Source organism: Salmo salar, chromosome ssa11 (assembly GCF_905237065.1).
Source record: "Salmo salar chromosome ssa11, Ssal_v3.1, whole genome shotgun sequence".
Classification (NCBI taxonomy): Eukaryota; Metazoa; Chordata; class Actinopteri; order Salmoniformes; family Salmonidae; genus Salmo; species Salmo salar.
Genome location: NC_059452.1, coordinates 21,636,839 through 21,656,379, shown reverse-complemented (window position 1 = coordinate 21,656,379; position 19,541 = coordinate 21,636,839). Strand labels below are relative to the sequence as shown.

The following is a 19,541-nucleotide window of genomic DNA, read 5'->3' as shown; positions in this document are numbered from 1 at the left end:
GAGTAGAAGGTATTGATACTCTTTTTATGTCTGAACATTTTTTTAAACTGGAGTCTCAATGAGCATTGATTCTGGAAATGTAATGCTCTGCACAGAATGACAGTGGACAGGCTAACATGCTGGTCAAACAGTTGGCGACGGACAGAAGGATGCGTTCATAACAATTTAACGGTTTTGCCTTGTAAGCTAGCAAATACTGTAGATCCAAGTTGGCTAAACCTGAAATATAAAGATTAGTTTGAGACCTGTGTTAATTTTATATAATGCCTGCTACAATAAGTTAGTCATTATTAGTGAATGTACATTATGCGTGGGTTTTAACAAAAATTGGCTTTTTCATAGACAGACTTGAAAGCCAGATCAGTGATTATTGAGGGAAAAAAAGCCAGTTAAACTATTTAGATAAAATAATTATATTTAGCCTAGTCATCATTTCACAAGCCCTGAATTCATTAGATTATTGCTGACTGTTTGAAATGCAGTGGATTTGACCTTTAATTGTACAACAAAGCTTAGCTAGAAAAACCTTAAAATAATCTAGATACTGTATACCATGAATCGCCCATAAGTGAAGAAAATGGATATGATTTGTAGGCCATATCAGCCAGCCCTAGTGCACCACACACTTTACATGCATACATGTAACTGAAGACTCAGCCACAGCACACGTATTGTCATATAAACAGTTAGAAGCTCTAAAACCAGTTTCATCTGCATTATGGCAGGCACGTCTATCACACAAAGACATGAACACAGTATCTACATTTCTCTCTGCATCTACAATCAATACCACATTATCAGTTTGTTCAATGTAGAGCAGAACAATCCTGACTATGACCTACTGTAAGTCAAAATGCCTCCCTGTATTCTTGACTATACTGTAAATTCATAGTGATTTCTCAAGTCTGATTGCTGTGTGGTGAATATGGGTGATTGTACTTCCATTTAAAAACAACTATTTCTGTAGTTTTGTCTTTTGTACAATCAGCTGTTGAGTGGCAGAGCGACTATGCAGTGGGCTTGGCATTAACACCACTGATTAATGCAGGTATGGTAAACACACACACACATACACACACTGTTATTGCTCGTCTTCTTCCTCCACTGCCCACCTGTTCAACCTGGTGACCTTCTTCCTGCTTTGTTCATTTGCATGATTCCACTGCAGCACTGCAGGTTGGTTTAATCCCCCTCTCTGCAGCCGACTCCTCCCCTCATCCTCCCACCCTCACCCCCCTCTCCCCTCCTAGCGCTGCCTGCCAGACAGCTGAACACACTCATCCCTGGTCCATAGGGATTCCTGGACACTGTCTGTGATGTCACCTCAGAGATGCTCCCAACACACAGGAGTAAAACTGGCCTCTTCCCAAACTAGTGTAAAAAGACACAGTGCAACGTTCACAACTATTCCAAACAAACACTCACATACTAGAACACAAGTTCCACTAAACACCACACACACACACACAAACACAGAGACCAATAGAATTACCCAGTCTGGAAAAATACCCCACAACACATTGTAGCAAACTGTTTTAATTAACTTACTGGATGATTGAGAAAACAAGAATAGTGGTTGTCATGGTACTGTACATTCAGGGAGAATTGTACAATCAAACTGACAATGCAGGGAGGCAGTTATGGCAAACATCACAAATGAATCATAATTTAGCTAAGTCTGAGAAAAGAATATGCAATACAAAAAACAGTATAGTACAAAACACAGATTTGTGCTGCCATGGACCATCTACAGTTGAGCTCAAACTCTATGTTGCTTTGGAAGTTCTCCCATTGTGTGCTTTTTTCCTGCACTGGTTAGACAGGCCCAGTCCTGACCAGCAACAGGGGATATGTGCAATATGTGTTGGCGTGAAAAACACTGGATGAAATAAGACCAATAAGACCAGCTTCTGCTTGACACACACCCAGACCGGGTCTAACGAACGGCCCAAACGACCCGCCTCCCCAGCCCCTCCAATGCTGTGCTCTCCACCCTTGAGTGCCGGGTTCATCACCGGCCAACCTCCCACAGGGCAACGTGCTCTGGAGCTGTGGATGTACACACACACACACACACACACACACACACACACACACACACACACACACACACACACACACACACACACACACACACACACACACACACACACACACACACACACACACACACTCTGTATCTGGGTAATTGTGTGGACCCCTCAGGCTCCCTGTGCTTTCAGCTTATCATTTTATTGCCAATTAACAGAACACATCAATGCAGCTTCACAATTATACCTTCAGGGGGGTACGAGATAGAGGGAGTGTGTGTGTGTGTGTGTGTGTGTGTGTGTGTGTGTGTGTGTGTGTGTGTGTGTGTGTGTGTGTGTGTGTGTGTAGGGGAGCTATTAATCACAGTCAAATCCATTCATTTCACTCTTTGTTGCTCCAATGAATCTTTTGTTTTAGTTAAAGTGCTTGTGTAGAGGAGGGAGTTGAGTAAAACATGCTCCCCTCTAGTCCAGCTGTGTTCTCATGTGTTCTGTTTTCACCAGCCTTATCACTCCACTTTGAGCTCTGGTCAGGTCCATTCCACACACACACACACATACCCACCTACCCACACACTCCTCTCCAATCCTCTTTACTGACCCTTCTCTACACAAAGGCCTCTCGCTCTAAGAAGCCGATGGTTTTCCATCAAGATTAAGAGCTTTTAAACGGTGAGCTGTTAAAAATGTCCAGCAACACTGACTGGATTAGGATGGCCCTGGATGATCAATATGAGATTGCAGAGCTCGCCACCTGCCTAGAACACACACAATTAACCAAAACCAAACAAACAATACCACCCTCCAATTCTGACTCCATCACACTGGTGAATTATAGAGGGGAGAAATGTGTGTGTGTTTGGTTCCATTGTAGGCCTGACGTATATCGATCTCTAAAAGGCTCTTTATGAGGAGCCCTGAGTGCCATTGATTCCAGATGAGTGTATCATTAAAATGTGTGGGCCGTGTCGCACAGCCTCTCCCTCATAAACACAGACGGTAAACACTGCACCCAGATCAGGAGTTAGGGCTGTGATGTGTTTATGTGTTCTCTGCTTGGGTTTTATACTGAACACTCACTTTGACTCCAGCATCCCTCAGCCAGAGAGACCAGGTAAAGATTTAGGGTCCTGATGTCTTTCCCTTGCATGCTGATCTAAGGTCAGAATTTGGGGATAGTAAGCTGATCCTAGATCTGTGTGTACTGGTAACTTCTACTGATAGTGTTTGAACTCCGCTCTGTCTGTCAGGATTTTTTACGAGCTACTGTCAGTCTCTCTTAATCTGTTGTCACGGTGATGTCAATGTCCAACAGATGTTTTAAACCACCTGCAGGTTTAGAGAGTTTTAAGATATATCAGTGAATGCTACATCTAATGGTAATGAGTCTGGATGCAGTGTGAGGACAGATTTCCTTGATTAGAATATCTCAGCATCACTCTGTGTTTCTCTCCACCTCTCTCTCCCTCTCTCTCTTTTCACCTCTGTCTCTTTCTGTCTCTCATAGAGTTGTATTCTCTCACCGTACTGGCAGATGTATCGGTTGCGTGTTTTACAGCGCTGGTCGTTCCAGTTGAAGGCGCTGGATGCCTGCAGCTCCACACAGTTCCCAAAGCTGCAGGGAGAGAGACATGAGAGAGAGGAGAGAGGGAGGAAGAGTGAAATGGAGAGGGGACACAGAGACATCTGGTGGTCAGACAGAAAATGACAGTTCTGCTTTCAAACACAGTAGCCTCAATGTCCAGGGCCCGTATCCACAAAGCGTCTCAGATATGGTGTGCTGATCTAGGATCTGTCCATATAATCATATTCATTTTGATCTAAATGAAAAAACTGATCCTAGATCAGCACTCCTACTCTGAGATGCTTTGTGGGTATGGGCCCAGGCTTCTCTCCTCCTGACAGAGGGTGAGGTGATGATGTTAGGCTACGTGAGACTAAACCTGTGTTCCACACAGTATAGAATAACCATGATGGTATCAACATGTTCATTACAGTCAAAAATACAGTGGAGTCGCATGTGCAGTGCCTCATTCCACCTGCTTACTGTAGATTCTGACTACAATAATATTATTTTATGATTATCCATTCAACAAGATGACATGATAATACAAAGTTATAATTGTTGTTACTATTATCATCAAGTTGTCAAAAGTTATGACTCTCTCACCCCTGGTTGTCAGGCTGTCCAAAGGCGAAGCTGCTGTATGTGGGGTTTTCTCCTGAGTTCCAGCGGAAAGAGTCCTTCAGAGGTTTATATGTCAGCCCTGGACACAATACACACAACCTTACAGGACGCTTATCCTTATCTCACCTTGACACATCTCAGTGCTGCTCACACAAACTCCCAAAGTCAGTCTGTCTAAGCTATTTGGCTGTACGTAGAGAAGGACAGTGAAAGTGACGTACCGATCCAGAAGTTGTGTGTCTCAAAGTCGGGGTCTGTGACCTCGTTGCTGGTCTCCAGCTGGCTGAGGTAAAATGCCAGGATGTCCTGAACCTTCTGGTTGTGGATCTGGGCCAGAATCCCCCCTCGCTCCTGGGGTCCAAACACACACCACAACATGGGTTACACATATATACACACACACACACACACACACACACACACACACACACACACACACACACACACACACACACACACACACACACACACACACACACACACACACACACACACACACACACACACACACACACTAACACACACTAACACACACTAACACACACACACACTCTCTAACCTGACAGCGGGTCTTGGCTCCATAGTAGGTGTTGACCTCTGGAGACACCATGAAGCACTCTCCATCTATCCTCACGTCACAGCTGTGGAAGGGAAACTGCTGCTTCTCTACAGAAACATAAGCAACACACATTAGGCCTGGAGACACTAGGCATTGACCATCCATCTTGGCTCAAACTTAGTGTACAGCCCGCAGTCCCTTCTGGTCACAATAAACACTATGACATTTTATCATTTCCATTTGCTCAACTCCTCCGTCCTCTCTCCTCCGTCCTCACTCGCCTCCTTTTGAAAACGTTCAAAGTTAATCGAGGAGAGTCGGCGAGCAGAGTGAACGTGGATGAAAATGTGCTTGCTTGAAATGAGATGGTCCTTCTGCAATCGCGCGTCAATAGGCAAATTACGTTTACAGAGGTGGATCCCAAAATAAATGTGTAAAATGATCAAAATTAATGAAGTTAGTTGTGCAAGACATTTTATAGATACAACTATAAGTAGCATATTGTTTTTAAATGTGTGCATGTTCTTAGTCTCTGACAAAACAAAAGCTGATTCAAATGGGGGTGTGACCGATTTCAAAACTCTTCCATGGTAGGATACATGAGTATCCTCGATGAAAGGTGGCTATCGAGGAGGGGAGGACATTCTTCCTACTGACAAATTGACACACTGCTCGACGACATGACCACTTACCGGTTTCCAGGTCTAGGAGGAGAGAGGATGGAGGAGAGAGGACGGAGAAGAGAGGACGGAGGACGGTCTTTTGCCCAAACAAGAAAAACCCCTGAGATGCATATGGCTTGATAACACAGTAAACATTGGAATCCATACTGGCTCAAACTAGCAGATAGAACTTGAATCTAATCAGGCTGAAGATTAATAGAAAAGAAGGTGCATTGGCTTAGATACAATGATGATAGGAGTCTGGTTCATTCTGGTTCAAAGTAATGGTGTGAAAGTAGCACATTGGCTAACTAAACGTATTCCCACCAGGGTTAGGGTCAATTCCATTTAAATTAAAACAGTAAAGAATTGGAATTGGAATTTCAATGTACTTCCTGAATTGACTGGAATTGAAATGGAATTGACCCCAACCCTGATTCCCACACACATACACACTCACCTGCACACTCAGCACCCCCATAACCAACATCACACTCACCTGCACACTCAGCACCCCCATAACCAACATCACACTCACCTGCACACTCAGCACCCCCATAACCAACATCACACTCAGCACCCCCATAACCAACATCACACTCAGCACCCCCATAACCAACATCACACTCACCTGCACACACAGCACCCCCATAACCAACATCACACTCACCTGCACACTCAGCACCCCCATAACCAACATCACACTTGCAGGAGCACTCCTCTTCCTTGTAGTGGCCGTGCACACACTTCACACTGCAGCGCACTGAAACACACACACACAGTCACACACACATTCACATACAGTATATCGACCATGATGCGCCTACAGAGATACCTGAACACACACTGCAGAGCATGCTTAGTCAGACACACAGAGAGAATAATGACTGTAGTAGACTGTCAGACTGGTAAACACAGGCACATAGACTGGTACCCTGACAGAATCGTCCGGTGAACCTAGGTCCACAATGACACTGGCAGGAGGAGATGTTCAGACGACCATGCTGCCCACAGCTCATACGACATGGGTTCCTGGGGGTCTCTGGAACACAGATACAATTTTCTAAATACCTATGCTTAAAAGTCTTCATTTTTCCATGAATACATTTAGCCTCCAGTTGGGGCTTGTTCTCTGACAAGGCCATCATTGCATGGTAAGTGGTTAAGTGTTGGCTATACTGTTAAACCGGATTAAGTGAAAACCCCTTCACATGACAATACTTCAGTGGCTCAAAATAGATGATGAACTGTCATCCTCAATAGAGGTGATACGTCACTTTTAGTGCACTTAAGAGATTCTAAGACAACAATCTGTAGAGAACAGAGTTGGTTGAAATAGATACTACTTTGAGTAAGGAACAGCTATATTGATTAGAATTCTAACATATTTCACTAATTTAAAGGTAGACTCAGCTATATGCAAAAAGTAAACAGCATAGTGGGTCAATTTCCACAACAACTAAGAGCGTTGAAGTGCGAGGCTAAACTTCACGCTGTTTTGGTCCCGTGGCTCCCACGCTGTAACAGTGTGAAGCAAACCCATGCACATGCGCAGATATTGTGTGACTGTGAGAGAAAAGTCTTGCATCTCACTCATCGCAAAATCTGCGGTGCTGCTCATGGCAATATCATTTCACTGAGTCTACCTTTAAATGAATGAGAGTGTTCTCTATAGGGGTCTCACCACACAGTCCTCCCACATGGTCCCACAGTCTGAAGCAGCCTGACATGGAAGAGGTGCAGAGAGAACAGGAGAAACCAGCCACATAGGGCACCACCAACCTCCCATTCACCTCCCAGTTACCCCTGCAGAGAGACATATATCACACACGTATACGTGTACGCAAACGCACGCACGCACGCACACACGCATGCACGCATGGACGCACGCACACACACACACACACATGCTAAGGCTGAGTACTAAAACAGGAGAAGTCTGGCATCAGGTAAATTAGTTGTGTTCTTACCCAGGGGAGTATGCACAGACAAACAGCTCCCAGAGAGCATCACCCCTCAGACACAACTGTCTGGCACAGCCCACATTACTGGAGGTGGCCCACACCAACTACAGCAGAGAGAGAAAGCGACAGTGAGATCGACAGAGAGAGATCGACAGACAGGACAGACACACAGACAGAGTTAGAGAGAAACAGAGTGGGAAAGGGAGTATATTGGCAACACAATGTATTGGCAAGTGGGCAACACTAACTCAATCACGCCAATTAGCCAAATTGAAATGAGAGTTGAATTGAGACTTCTTGTTTTGACACAAAGTTACTTAGGGTTGCTGCACAGTTGACAGATCCAGTAATGTTAACCATTACCTGTGTGTAGTGTTGGCAGGTAGCATTCTCTCTGCATTGCCCACTCAGGTACATGTAGTCCCGCCCTTCCTCGAACCATGAGTCAATGACATTAGCAAATGAAATTGTGGCATGGGCTGAGTGATGGGTGTTCCAGCCAATGTGGCGGAGCTGTTGGTCCTGAGGAGAGGGGTCTGTGTGGCAAGACTCCGCCCTCTCCTGGGCAAGTAGAACCAGCTTCTCACTCCAGTTCTACAGATATGGGGAAGGGGGAGAAGACACACACACACACACACACACACACACACACACACACACACACACACACACACACACACACACACACACACACACACACGTCTAAACTAATACAATGGGGAACACCCTTCCAATGACTGAGGGTGACAGACCGACTTCCTCTCTTTGTGACCTGAAGGGCCCTTTTTCAGGATCACATTTTGCATTTGGGACACTCCCATGCCAGGCCCTCCATTTGGCCTCCCATTGTTAATGTTCACTGACAAGGTTTCTTCTGAAGACTTAGTCGCAGAGCTCTGGAAATCTATAGCCTAAAATGGATACGGTATTTGGGCAGGGACTGATGGGGAGATTGATAAAAAGACAGACTGTGTGGGAGTATGGGAGGGAAATAAAGAAATAAAGTAGGTTGTATGAGCACAGACCATGGCACAGTGACTCTGCTGCTCTGCCAGCTGACCATTAGCTCACTGAGTATACTATCTCATCCTCATAGGCCTTAAATAGATCAACAACAGCAAGTGTGCTATCCATCGCTAAAGGCCAGCACTGGCCATGTGATGGTACCTGATCTTAAACAGGACAGTCCTGTTTTACTGCTTGCATCAGTTACTTGATATGGAATAGTGTTCCATGTAGTCATGGCTCTATGTAATACTGTGCGCCTCCCATAGTCCGTTCTGGACTTGGGGACTGTGAAGAAACCTGTATTTAACATGAGATCCTCTAAGCTTTACAGGAATGTGGTTCTGAATATTAACAGAACACCTCCACCAAATGTTATAACCTTGTATTGCTGCCACTATATTAAAGGTATTATCAAGAACCTTGTTTCTTAAGCTACATATGTTAACATGGGCTATTTTGAGCACTTTTCTGGGATCCTTACTTGTTTTCATTGCTTTACTGGAAAGCTTAGCAAAAGTAGATATGCTCTTGTTATTTATGTTAGTGCAGGGTGAGCTGCACACAGTGGACTTCCTACTAGGGCACATCGCCTCAGTGCTAACAGTATAACTCTGCTTCATAGGCACATGATTACTGCATACAATAGCTGTAGGATCAGCAGAGGCAGTTAGAGGGACATCAATTAGGTTACTTACATTGTGTCTTCCAATGCCCCTGGTATAATATACATTTGCTGAAGCATTATGACAACTCAGTGTCACAATGGTAGGGTTTAACTGAGCTGGGCTTTGGGTCATTGATAAGTCATTGTCTCAACGCAGCCTTGTAATGCTGTGAAAGGATCCAGGAACCCAAATGATTTGGGTGGGTCCCATCCTCCTTATAAAACATGTTTTGTTTCCAAAAGGTATCGAAATTGTCAAAGGTTACACCCACTGAGCTCCTCTATGTCTCTCCTCTCACTATGAGAGAGAGACATAGACACTGGTGGACTGGGATGTAGGGGGAGAGAGAAGTAAGGGGAGTTGGAGAAGGGGTCATGGAGTGTAGGGGTAAATGGGGGGTGGGGAGTAGGGGGCCAGAGGCGGGACAGTCTGGACGGGTTAGTGTCCTTTAGTCATGCCCTGGTCTGGTGAGAGGTGCGTGTCTCTAAAGTGGAGGGATCAAATGAAACCCCAACGTCACACCTATTAACATTCTCTCCTCTCCTGGCACAGAGCCTGCTACCACATAGAGACTCACAGGGTTATGCTTAAAGACACAGTACAGTCAGAGACATGATGGGCCTGTCAGTATCAAGTACTGAGTTGGGATATCCACCCACTAAAGAGACACAAGGCACTGAGGCAGATGAAGAACTGAGTGTCTAAACAGTGTCCCAGTAGACACATTTATAAGCATACAGTGCATTCGGAAAGTACTCAGTCCCCTTGACATTTTACAGATTTTGTTACTTTACAGCCTTATTCTAAAACAGATTATATTGGTTTTTTTCCCTCATCAATCTACACACCATACCCCATAATGACAAAGCAAAAAGAGGTGTTTAGAAATGTTTGCAAATGTATAAACAATTGGCGTGAGGATATATCATTGTGTTCTTGGGGACCTTCAGTGCTGCAGAAATTGTTTTGGTACCCTTCCCCAGATCTGTGCCTCGACACAATCCTGTCTCGGAGCTCTACAGACAATTCCTTCGACCTCATGGTGTCAAAAGCGTCGATGAACGGTGACCAAAATGCAGTGGGTATAGTGCTCATCTTTCTTCTTTATTTAGAAGAACACTCAAAACAAAATAAACAGACGACAAAAACTGTTCCATAAGGCACACAGGCTATATAGAATACAACCACCCACAAAAACACAGGAAAAACAGGCTGCCTAAGTATGGCTTCCAATCAGAGAAAACTAAAGACACCTGCCACTGATTGGAAGCCATACCTGGCCAGACATAGAAAAAGAAACATAGAAATGGAAAACTAGAACCAAAATCCCCTAGAACCAAAAACCCCAAAACACACAAAACAAACACCCCCTGCCACGCCCTGACCATACTACAATTACAAATGACCCCTTTACTGGTCAGGACATGACACATGGCTTGGTTTTTTGCTCTGACATGCACTGTAAACTGTGGGACCTTATATAGACAGGTGTGTGCCTTTCCAAATCATGTCCAATCAATTGAATTTACCACAGGTGGACTCCAATCATATTGTAGAAACATCTCAAGGATAATCAATGGAAACAGGATGCACCTGAGCTCAATTTCAAGTCTCATAGCAAAGAGTCTGAATACTTATGTAAATAAGGTATTTCTGTTTTTTTATTTGTAATACATTTGCAAACATTTTATGAAAACCTGTTTTTGCTTTGTCAATATTGGGTATTGTGTGTAGATTGATGAGGATTTTTTATTTATTTAATAAATTTTAGAATAAGGCTGTAACGTAACAAAATGTGGGAAAAGTCTGAATATTTTCTGAATGTACTGTATAAGCAGCATATAAACAGTGTGGATTCTTCTGTTTTGCTGATGAGGAACTGATGAGGCAGCCTCTGCCTCAGTTAGGACAGGGAGACAGACAGTGGCTATCACTCATTGGCTAAGCCGTTTGACCCCTGTCTCGTCTTGTGCGCGTCGAGTGGTAGCAGAATGTCTCCGCTCAGCGTTAGCTGCCCCGGCAACCGCAGCCAGTTATCGTGGAGACGGCTGTCAGCACTCAGGACCAGAGCGTGAAAGGGGCGTGTTTCCACATATGCCGTTTCATGTTTGGCCCCCAAAGAAGGGGTCCTGTTTCAGAGATGGGGAGAGGGGACAGAGGGGGAGGAAAGGGGGAGGTAGAGAGGGTATCCTGGCACACATCAGTGGGATGTCATGCAAAGCTATCCGACTCCCACTCGCTCTTCAGAGAGATCTAAAAGTTAGCCAGGCCGTCAACATCCAACCATCTCTCCATTTCACTGACCCCCGTCTCTTCTCCTTCATCATTACTACAGCCCCCACCAGTCGCATCTTTCCACACCTTCTCAACGTTGCTCCTCAGAGATTCTGCCAGCCTTCCATCACCTTGAGAGGGCCCCAACACAAACACTCTCCAGGCCACTCCTGTCCTACTGATAGCCACAGCTCACAGCCTGCCTGTGTGTACTCAGCAGAGCTCACAGCTGGTGTTTTCACCTGAATGTGTGTTATATAAAAACACCCCCCTTAGAGGGGAGCCAGAATGAGACAGCCAAACAAATCAGTGTCATTTCCTCCACAGTGGTTTTGACTGGGTCCACTGACGGGGTGAAAAGAGGGGAGTTTTCATCTTGTCACCTTTTAAGTTAATCTTCCTCTGGCACATGTGTGTTAATATTTAAGGGCCTTCTAAATGGGAACACTGACCCGTTTGTCAATTATTGAACCTTGCAGTGAAGTAAGAGATCCTCAATACTCAGAAACACTAACTGGAGACATGTGTTTCAATTTATTAAGGAAAATACCTACTAAAACTCAGATGAAGGTCTTATGACTGACACATGAAAACATTGGAGAGCATACAACAGGCCCAGTGTCCTCCTCCCAGAGTGCTAAGAGCCTTGGCGTGACCCTGGACAACACCCTGTCATTCTCCGCTAACATCAAGGCGGTGACCCGATCCTGTAGGTTCATGCTCTACAACATTCGCAGAGTACGACCCTGCCTTACACAGGAAGCGGCGCAGGTCCTAATCCAGGCACTTGTCATCTCTCGTCTGGATTACTGCAACTCGCTGTTGGCGGGGCTCCCTGCCTGTGCCATTAAACCCCTACAACTCATACAGAACACCGCAGCCCGTCTGGTGTTCAACCTTCCCAAGTTCTCTCACGTCACCCCGCTCCTCCGCACACTCCACTGGCTTCCAGTTGAAGCTCGCATCCGCTACAGACCATGGTGATTGCCTACGGAGCCGTGAGGGGAACGGCACCTCCGTACCTTCAGGCTCTGATCAGGCCCTACACCCAAAGAAGGGCACTGCGTTCATCCACCTCTGGCCTGCTCGCCTCCCTACCTCGGCGGAAGCACAGTTCCCGCTCAGCCCAGTCAAAACTGTTCGCTGCTCTGGCACCCCAATGGTGGAACAAGCTCCCTCACGACGCCAGGACAGCGGAGTCAATCATCACCTTCTGGAGACACCTGAAACCCCACCTCTTTAAGGAATACCTGGGATAGGATAAAGTATTCCTTCTAACCCCCCCCAAAAAAAATATAGATGTACTATTGTACAGTGGTTGTTCCACTGGATATCATAAGGTGAATGCACCAATTTGTAAGTCCCTCTGGATAAGAGCGTCTGCTAAATGACGTAAATGTAAATGTAAATGTATGGGAGTATACATGCCATAGTATAAAGAGCTTGAAAAGGATGATATTGCTTCCTGTAGGACTAACTTCATCATTAGCACTACTTCCTCATCATAGGACATTTGTTGTTTGATGAGTGATAGCTTATTAAGAGTGTGCTAAGCCCCTTTGAGCCCATTGTTCACTCTGATGTCCTCTGGTCAAAATCATCAGTGCACGCTTTGATGCCACCAGAGGGGAGCAGGGTCACCGGGCAAGTCCCCTTCTTGAATGTTCCATTTTCACGTCACAATGCATCAGTGCAAGGACTTAAGTAACTACAGGAGTGAAGCAAAGACCAGACATAGGTGTCACAGTATCCACAGAAGGTGGTGCCCCTCCTCGGTCGAGCGGCGCTCGTCGTCGCCGGCCTACTAGCTGCCACCGATCTATGTTTCTGTGTCTTTTGGTTTTGTCTGTCTGATCCGCACCTGTTTCTTGTCTGTCATTAGTGGGGGGTTATTTAGTGTGTCTTTTCAGTTCAGGATTTCGTGCGGGATTGTTTTATGTCAACTCTGGACAGTTGTTAGTGAGTGCTGCGCTCGTTGTTATATATATTTACCGGGCTGCGCCCCGTGCGTCTTTTGTTTTGGGAACGTGTTTTCCCGAGTTGAGTTTATGTGCCTTTCGGTTTCTTGTGTTGTTCCCGGATTTTCTATTAAAACCCACTATTACTCCGGACCTCTGTCTCCTGCACCTGACTCTGCCTCTCTACTGATCCTGGTAATCGTGACAATAGGAATATGTTTAGTCTTACTCTGTTATGGTCCGTAAATTCAACAACTTATAGCTGAGGAATTGATGTTGGCAAGGAGTGTAGTCCATAAAATAAGCCAAGACAGCAGAGCTTTTAATAGCAAAGTGACAATCAGCAGGAACACTGTTTCCCAGGCAATGTTTTCATGCCCACTCAAAACTGTCTTTTAGCCGTGGGAGTCCTCAGCTAAGTGGAGACATTAAGCGGGTTGAACTTTGACCTAATGTACTGTAAATTACTTAGCTACAGACGCACACATAGCCTATACACTTTCTCTCACACATACCCAGCAGGCAAAACTTTAAATGACTTCATTACAAGAGAAAACGAGTTTCTGCAATGAGTAGACGTAAAACAAAACGCCTCCCTCTCCTGTCTTACACCAAAAGAAAATACCTTATTTCCATGTCTGTATTTGAAGCAAAGTACCTCCTATTGTCAGACAGGCTTCCCCAGCCCTAGGTGAACCTCCAGAGGGCATGGACTGAGTACAGAGAGAGAAGAGCCTCATTTGTGAAACTGTGTGAAGCGCTGCTCTTTTATCTCCTGAAGAGAAGAAGAAGAGGGAGAAGAGGGAGGCTGCTGCAGGGCCACACTATAATCTCTTTACCGACACAATCATTCAGCGCTTACCCACGCCTGCTGCCCTGCCTGGGTGGAAATTCCTCAAAGAGAATCACAAACGCAGCTAAAGCCCTGAGCCTTTTAAGCGTTTATCAGTAAAGCTCCTTAATATGCTTCTTCAGCTCGCCCGGGATTCCTCCATCGGCCTTCGCAAGCAAATTACCTGTAATACCACAGTCCTGAATGCAGCATGATAATATCCACATCCTCTTTTTCTCATTACGTGTTATCAGCTATGTGCAGTTTGCCGATTCTTAGCAGCAATCTAGGAACTCTGCTCTATCTGTATACATGGGCTTTGAGAACGCAATCTATGATAAGTGACAGTTTTGGAAAAAACGGCCATTAGGCCTCTAGGACATACTATTCAACCCCACCGTTGTGTGTTTCATTATCCACTGATTGTCCTCTGTCTTCATCTGTCCATGCAATGTAAGCGGGAGATAAGACTGGCACAGTAATAGATGGGATCAGATATAGAGAAAAATGCCCAGTGGATTATCATTGGAGGCTTGTCACACATTCGTGTTGTTTCAGGCTGCACAGTACCCACCCACACTATTCACTCAGTCCTTGTAAGGAAACCTCTCTGATCTTTGTGGTTGAATCTGCGTTTGAAATTCGCTGCTCGACTGAGGGACTTCACACATAATATGTGAAGGTATGAAGGTCTGTGTGGAGAACAGAGGTATGTGTGGGGTACAGAGATGAGGTAGTCATTCAAAAATCATGTTATACACTATTATTGCACACAGTGAATCCATGCAACTTATTATGTGACTTGTTAAGCACATTTTTACTCTGGAACTTCTTTAGGCTTGCCATAACACAGGGTTTGAATACTTATTGACTCAAGACATTTCAGCTTTTCATTTTTAATTCTTAATATTTTTTTCATTATGGGGTATTGTGTGTAGGCCAGTGACAAAATAATCTCAATGTAATCCATTTTAAATTCAGGCTGTAACACAACAAAATGTGGAAAAAGTCAAGGAGTGTGAATACTTTCTGAAGGCACTGTAAATTAATCTTAACTGAACTTAATTGATGAAGTTGTAGTTTTCATCACTGAGGTAATGCAAACTAACAGTCTCAGGTATAGTCTGATGATTTCCACTTAAACACTCAGATAAAGTGAGACAAAACAAGCATGTTACCCTCGCAAAGAAGGGCACCTACTGGTAGATGGGTAAAAATAAAAAAAGCAGACATTGAATATCCCTTTGAGCATGGTGAAGTTATTAATTACACTTTGGATGGTGTATCAATACACCCAGTCACTACAAAGATACAGGCGTCCTTCCTAACTCAGATGCCCGAGAGGAAGGAAACCGTGAATATTCCTGAGTGTCCGAGTTACAGTTTTAACTTAAATCTACTTGAAAATCTACGGCCTGAAAATGGCTGTTGAGCTATAATTAACAACCAATTTGACAGAGCTTGAATAATTTTGAAAAGAATAATGGGCAAATGTTGCACAATCCAGGTGTGGAGAGCTCTTAGAGACTTACCCAGAAATACTCACTGCTGTAATTGCTGCCAAAGGTGCTTCTACAAAGTATTGAATCAGGGGTGTGAATACTTATGTAAATGAGATATGTATGTATTTAATTTTCCATAAATTCGCAAACATTTCGAAAAACACGTTTTCACTTTGCACATTATGGGGTATTGTGTGTAGATGGGTGAGAGGAAAAAAATGTATGTAATCCATTTTGAATTCAGGCTGTAACACAACAAAATGTGGAATAAGTCAAGGGGTATGAATACAGTTGAAGTCAGAAGTTTACATACACCTTAGCCAAATACATTTAAATACATTTAAACTCAGTTTTCACTATTCCTGACATTTAATCCTAGTAAAAATTCCCTGTCTTAGGTCAGTTAGGATCACCACTTTATTTTAAGAATGTGAAATGTCAGAATAATAACAGAGAGAATTATTTATTTCAGCTTTTATTTCTTTCATCACATTCACACTGGGTCAGAAGTTAACATACACTCAATTAGTATTTTGTAGCATTTCCTTTAAATTGTTTAACTTGGGTCAAACGTTTCGGGTAGCCTTCCAAAAGCTTCCCACAATAAGTTGGGTGAATTTTGGCCCATTCCTCCTGACAGAGCTGGTGTAACTGAGTCAGGTTTGTAGGCCTCCTTGCTCGCACACACTTTTTCAGTTCTGCCCACAAATTTTCTATAGGATTGAGGTCAAGGCTTTGTGATGACCACTCCAATACCTTGACTTTGTTTTCCTAATGCCATTTTGCCACAACTTTGGAAGTATGTTTGAGGTCATTGTCCATTTGGAAGACACATTTGCGACCAAGATTTAATTTCCTGACTGATGTCTTGAGATGTTGCTTCAATATATACACATCATTTTCCTACCCCATGATGCCATCTATTTTGTGAGGTGCACCAGCCCCTCCTGCAGCAAAGCACCCCCACAACATGATGCTGCCACCCCCGTGTGTCACAATGGGATGGTGTTCTTCGGCTTGCAAGCGTCCCCCTTTTCCCTCCAAACATAACGATGGCCATGATGGCCAAACAGTTCTATATTTGTTTCATCAGACCAGAGGACATTTCTCCAAAAAGTACGATCTTTGTCTCCATGTGCAGTTGCAAATCGTAGTCTGGCTTTTTTTATGGCGGTTTTGGAGCAGTGGCTTCTTCCTTGCTGAGCGGCCTTTCAGATTATGTCAATATAGGACTCGTTTTACTGTGGATATAGATACTTTTGTACCTGTTTCCTCCAACATCTTCACAAGGTCCTTTGCTGTTGTTCTGGGATTGATTTGCACTTTTCGCACCAAAGTACGTTCATCTCTTGGAGACAGAACGCGTCTCCTTCCTGAGCGGTATGACGGGTGCGTGGTCCCATGGTGTTTATACTTGCGTACTATTGTTTGTACAGATGAACGTGGTACCTTCATGCGTTTGGAAATTGCTCCCAAGGATCAACCAGACTTGTGGAGGTCTACAATTCTTTTTCTGAGGTCTTGGCTGATTTCTTTTGATTTTCCCATGATGTCAAGCAAAGAGGCACTGAGTTTGAAGGTAGGCCTTGAAATACATTCACAGGTACACCTCCAATTGACTCACATGATGTCAATTAGCCTATCAGAAGCTTCTAAAGCCATGACATCATTTTCTGGAATTTTCCAAGCTGTTTAAAGGCACAGTCAACTTAGTGTATGTAAACTGTTAGTTTGAGTAGAGACAGAGAGACACAGTATGTAATCTTCCTGGTCCCTAACAGATATATCTATCTCAGAGCCCCAGGGACAGATCCCAGATCCACCCCACACGGTGTTTATGGCCTTCAGCAGTAACACCCTGCCAGAGACAGCACCATACAGAACAGCTGTGGTGTCAGTGCCTCTGTGACTGGAACATGCACTGTCTTCGTTAAAACACTGATATTCACTGTCTCTCACTGTTGGGAATATCAATGTTTCAACAGAAGATACCCTGTGAGAAATCTCTGGTGTCGCTGCCTTTGTTTGGTTGTTAGAGATGGGGAAATGGGGATACCCTCAGAGAGAGAGAGGAACTGTGACTACTTATGAGGATACGATTTCAACTGATCTGTACAGTACCTTTGGATATAATATATAGCTGTGTTATAAATCATGGATCAAATGGAGGGCCTTTACCGAGGGCTCGGTTAACCAAGAGACAGACTCTGTGACAAACTGTAATTGGGAGCATGGGAAAGAGCACAGGGGAGGATTTCTGGCAGGGCTCTATTTCAGGTGACCTTGGTGTCCAGCAGGCAGCAGCAGCCATGTAACTCAGTGATGTGTTTCAAAGGGGCCAGCCTGTATGGCAGCACGGCAGTCGGCCGAGTTACATTTGCTTACAGCTTCGGGTAGAAGTTGCCCTTATAGAGCTAGGACCAGCCTATCCTCCCCAATCAGACGGACAGACAGACAACCAGACAGACAAACTGACACACACACATAAAATAAATATAATGAAAGGCAGGCAAGGCAACTAACCATTTTTTGCATGTTAGCGGCCATGGGGGTGACCCAGCTGCGCAGCCTATTGTGCTGTGTAACAATCAGAAAATGCTCCTTCAACCCAAGCCCTGGAATAAAGAAAAGCACACAATTATTTAGGACTGGTCGCCATGGCAATGGAATGCAAATGTCTGTAAGGGGGGCAAAGGGGGTTGGCTGTAAGGTCTGTTGATACAGTAGCACTCCACAACATTGGGACAGTGTATATCCACAGCCTGTACATGTGATAGGCTAAACAAATGTGTATGGCCTATCATTTGGAGAACAAAAATGTGTATGGCCTGTCATTGGAGAACTAAAGTTTGTTTGGCCTATCATTGGAGAACTAATATCTCTATTCAATATATAGGCCTTGTAGCCTTACTGAGGATATTTTCCCCAAATAGGATTCTGACAGAAATATAAAAAAAATCTTACAGTTTTCACAATCCTATAGCATTCTTTATTTTATTGGGAAAGAAGAAAAATCCCATAGGTTATTTTGACTGGGGGATTAAACGTAGCATAGCATAATTTACTAATGAATGTCCAATGTTTAGCCTATATGCAAATCACATTTAGCAATTTACAAAAGTTAAAGATGGAATGTAGGAAACAGATGACATCTTACAAGTTGTATCTGCTTCAAATTAGTTGGTTAGTCCAGCATGGCTCAGTTGATAGAGCATGGGTTGTGGGTTCGATTCCCACGGGGGCCCAGTATGAAAATGTAATCACTCATTACGATAAATCGCTCTGGATGAGAGCGTCTGCTAAAATGCTAACCTATATCCAATGTAAATTAAATAACATCCTGCATTAATTATAATAGTTTGAGGGTTCTTTGCAAGAGAAGTTAATAAAAACAACCACACTTTTCTTCACATATACTGTCTCGCGTGCATCGGCCACCCTGCTGTTTTCCTCTGACTGGTGCTGAGCCGAACACAGAACTGTCGACGCGCGCTCTTACCGCTCTCAGATGAATCAGCGCGGCCCGGTTTCTCCGTGATTATCCTATTCGCGTGGGTGAGGTACGGGATCTGGAGGGTCACCATGAAAAACAGAAGCAGACACGAGGGTCCCGTTAGAGACCCCATGGCTACTGAGGTAAATAGTGCCAAGTATTCTAAAGTCCTTGTGGACAAGTGGCTCCCTCTTTTACCCTGCTCTTCTCTCCCTCTCGTTCACTCCCACTCACTCTCTCTCCCCTTCCCACGAGTTGTCAACATTTTGCAACTGTTCTTATCCACTCACGCGCACAAAGTTGGCCGCTACTCAAACTTTAGTTGAATGAATGATACACGATCTTCGATAAACCCACATGGACAACCAAACTTATAAAAGCTTGACTGACCTTTCAACCACACAAT

The 19,541-nt window shown here is 44.3% G+C and overlaps 1 protein-coding gene across 1 annotated transcript; it reads right to left on the bottom strand.

The window, feature by feature from the left end:
• Positions 1 to 1,504: 1,504 nt before the first annotated feature.
• On the bottom strand, positions 1,505 to 19,512 carry LOC106562265 (C-type lectin domain family 18 member A). The gene is made up of 12 exons (XM_014127031.2): positions 19,142 to 19,512; positions 18,166 to 18,257; positions 7,767 to 7,997; positions 7,410 to 7,507; positions 7,124 to 7,245; positions 6,374 to 6,481; positions 6,110 to 6,202; positions 4,778 to 4,884; positions 4,440 to 4,569; positions 4,201 to 4,297; positions 3,554 to 3,645; positions 1,505 to 2,049 (listed from the first exon to the last, which is right to left on the bottom strand). The coding sequence occupies exons 1-12, from the start codon at positions 19,266 to 19,268 to the stop codon at positions 2,012 to 2,014; spliced, it is 1,335 nt and encodes a 444-aa protein (XP_013982506.1). The 5' UTR covers positions 19,269 to 19,512; the 3' UTR covers positions 1,505 to 2,011.
• Positions 19,513 to 19,541: the final 29 nt, after the last annotated feature.

Excerpts from the sequence above, each read along its gene's own strand:
- LOC106562265 (XM_014127031.2), bottom strand. The coding sequence starts at position 19,268 with ATGGGGTCTCTAACGGGACCCTCGTGTCTGCTTCTGTTTTTCATGGTG. Across the intron at positions 7,998-18,165 it reads CCGCTAACATGCAAAAAATG|AACTGGAGTGAGAAGCTGGT; the intron begins GTTAGTTGCCTT and ends CCATATCTGTAG. Across the intron at positions 4,570-4,777 it reads GAGCCAAGACCCGCTGTCAG|GAGCGAGGGGGGATTCTGGC; the intron begins GTTAGAGAGTGT and ends TTTGGACCCCAG.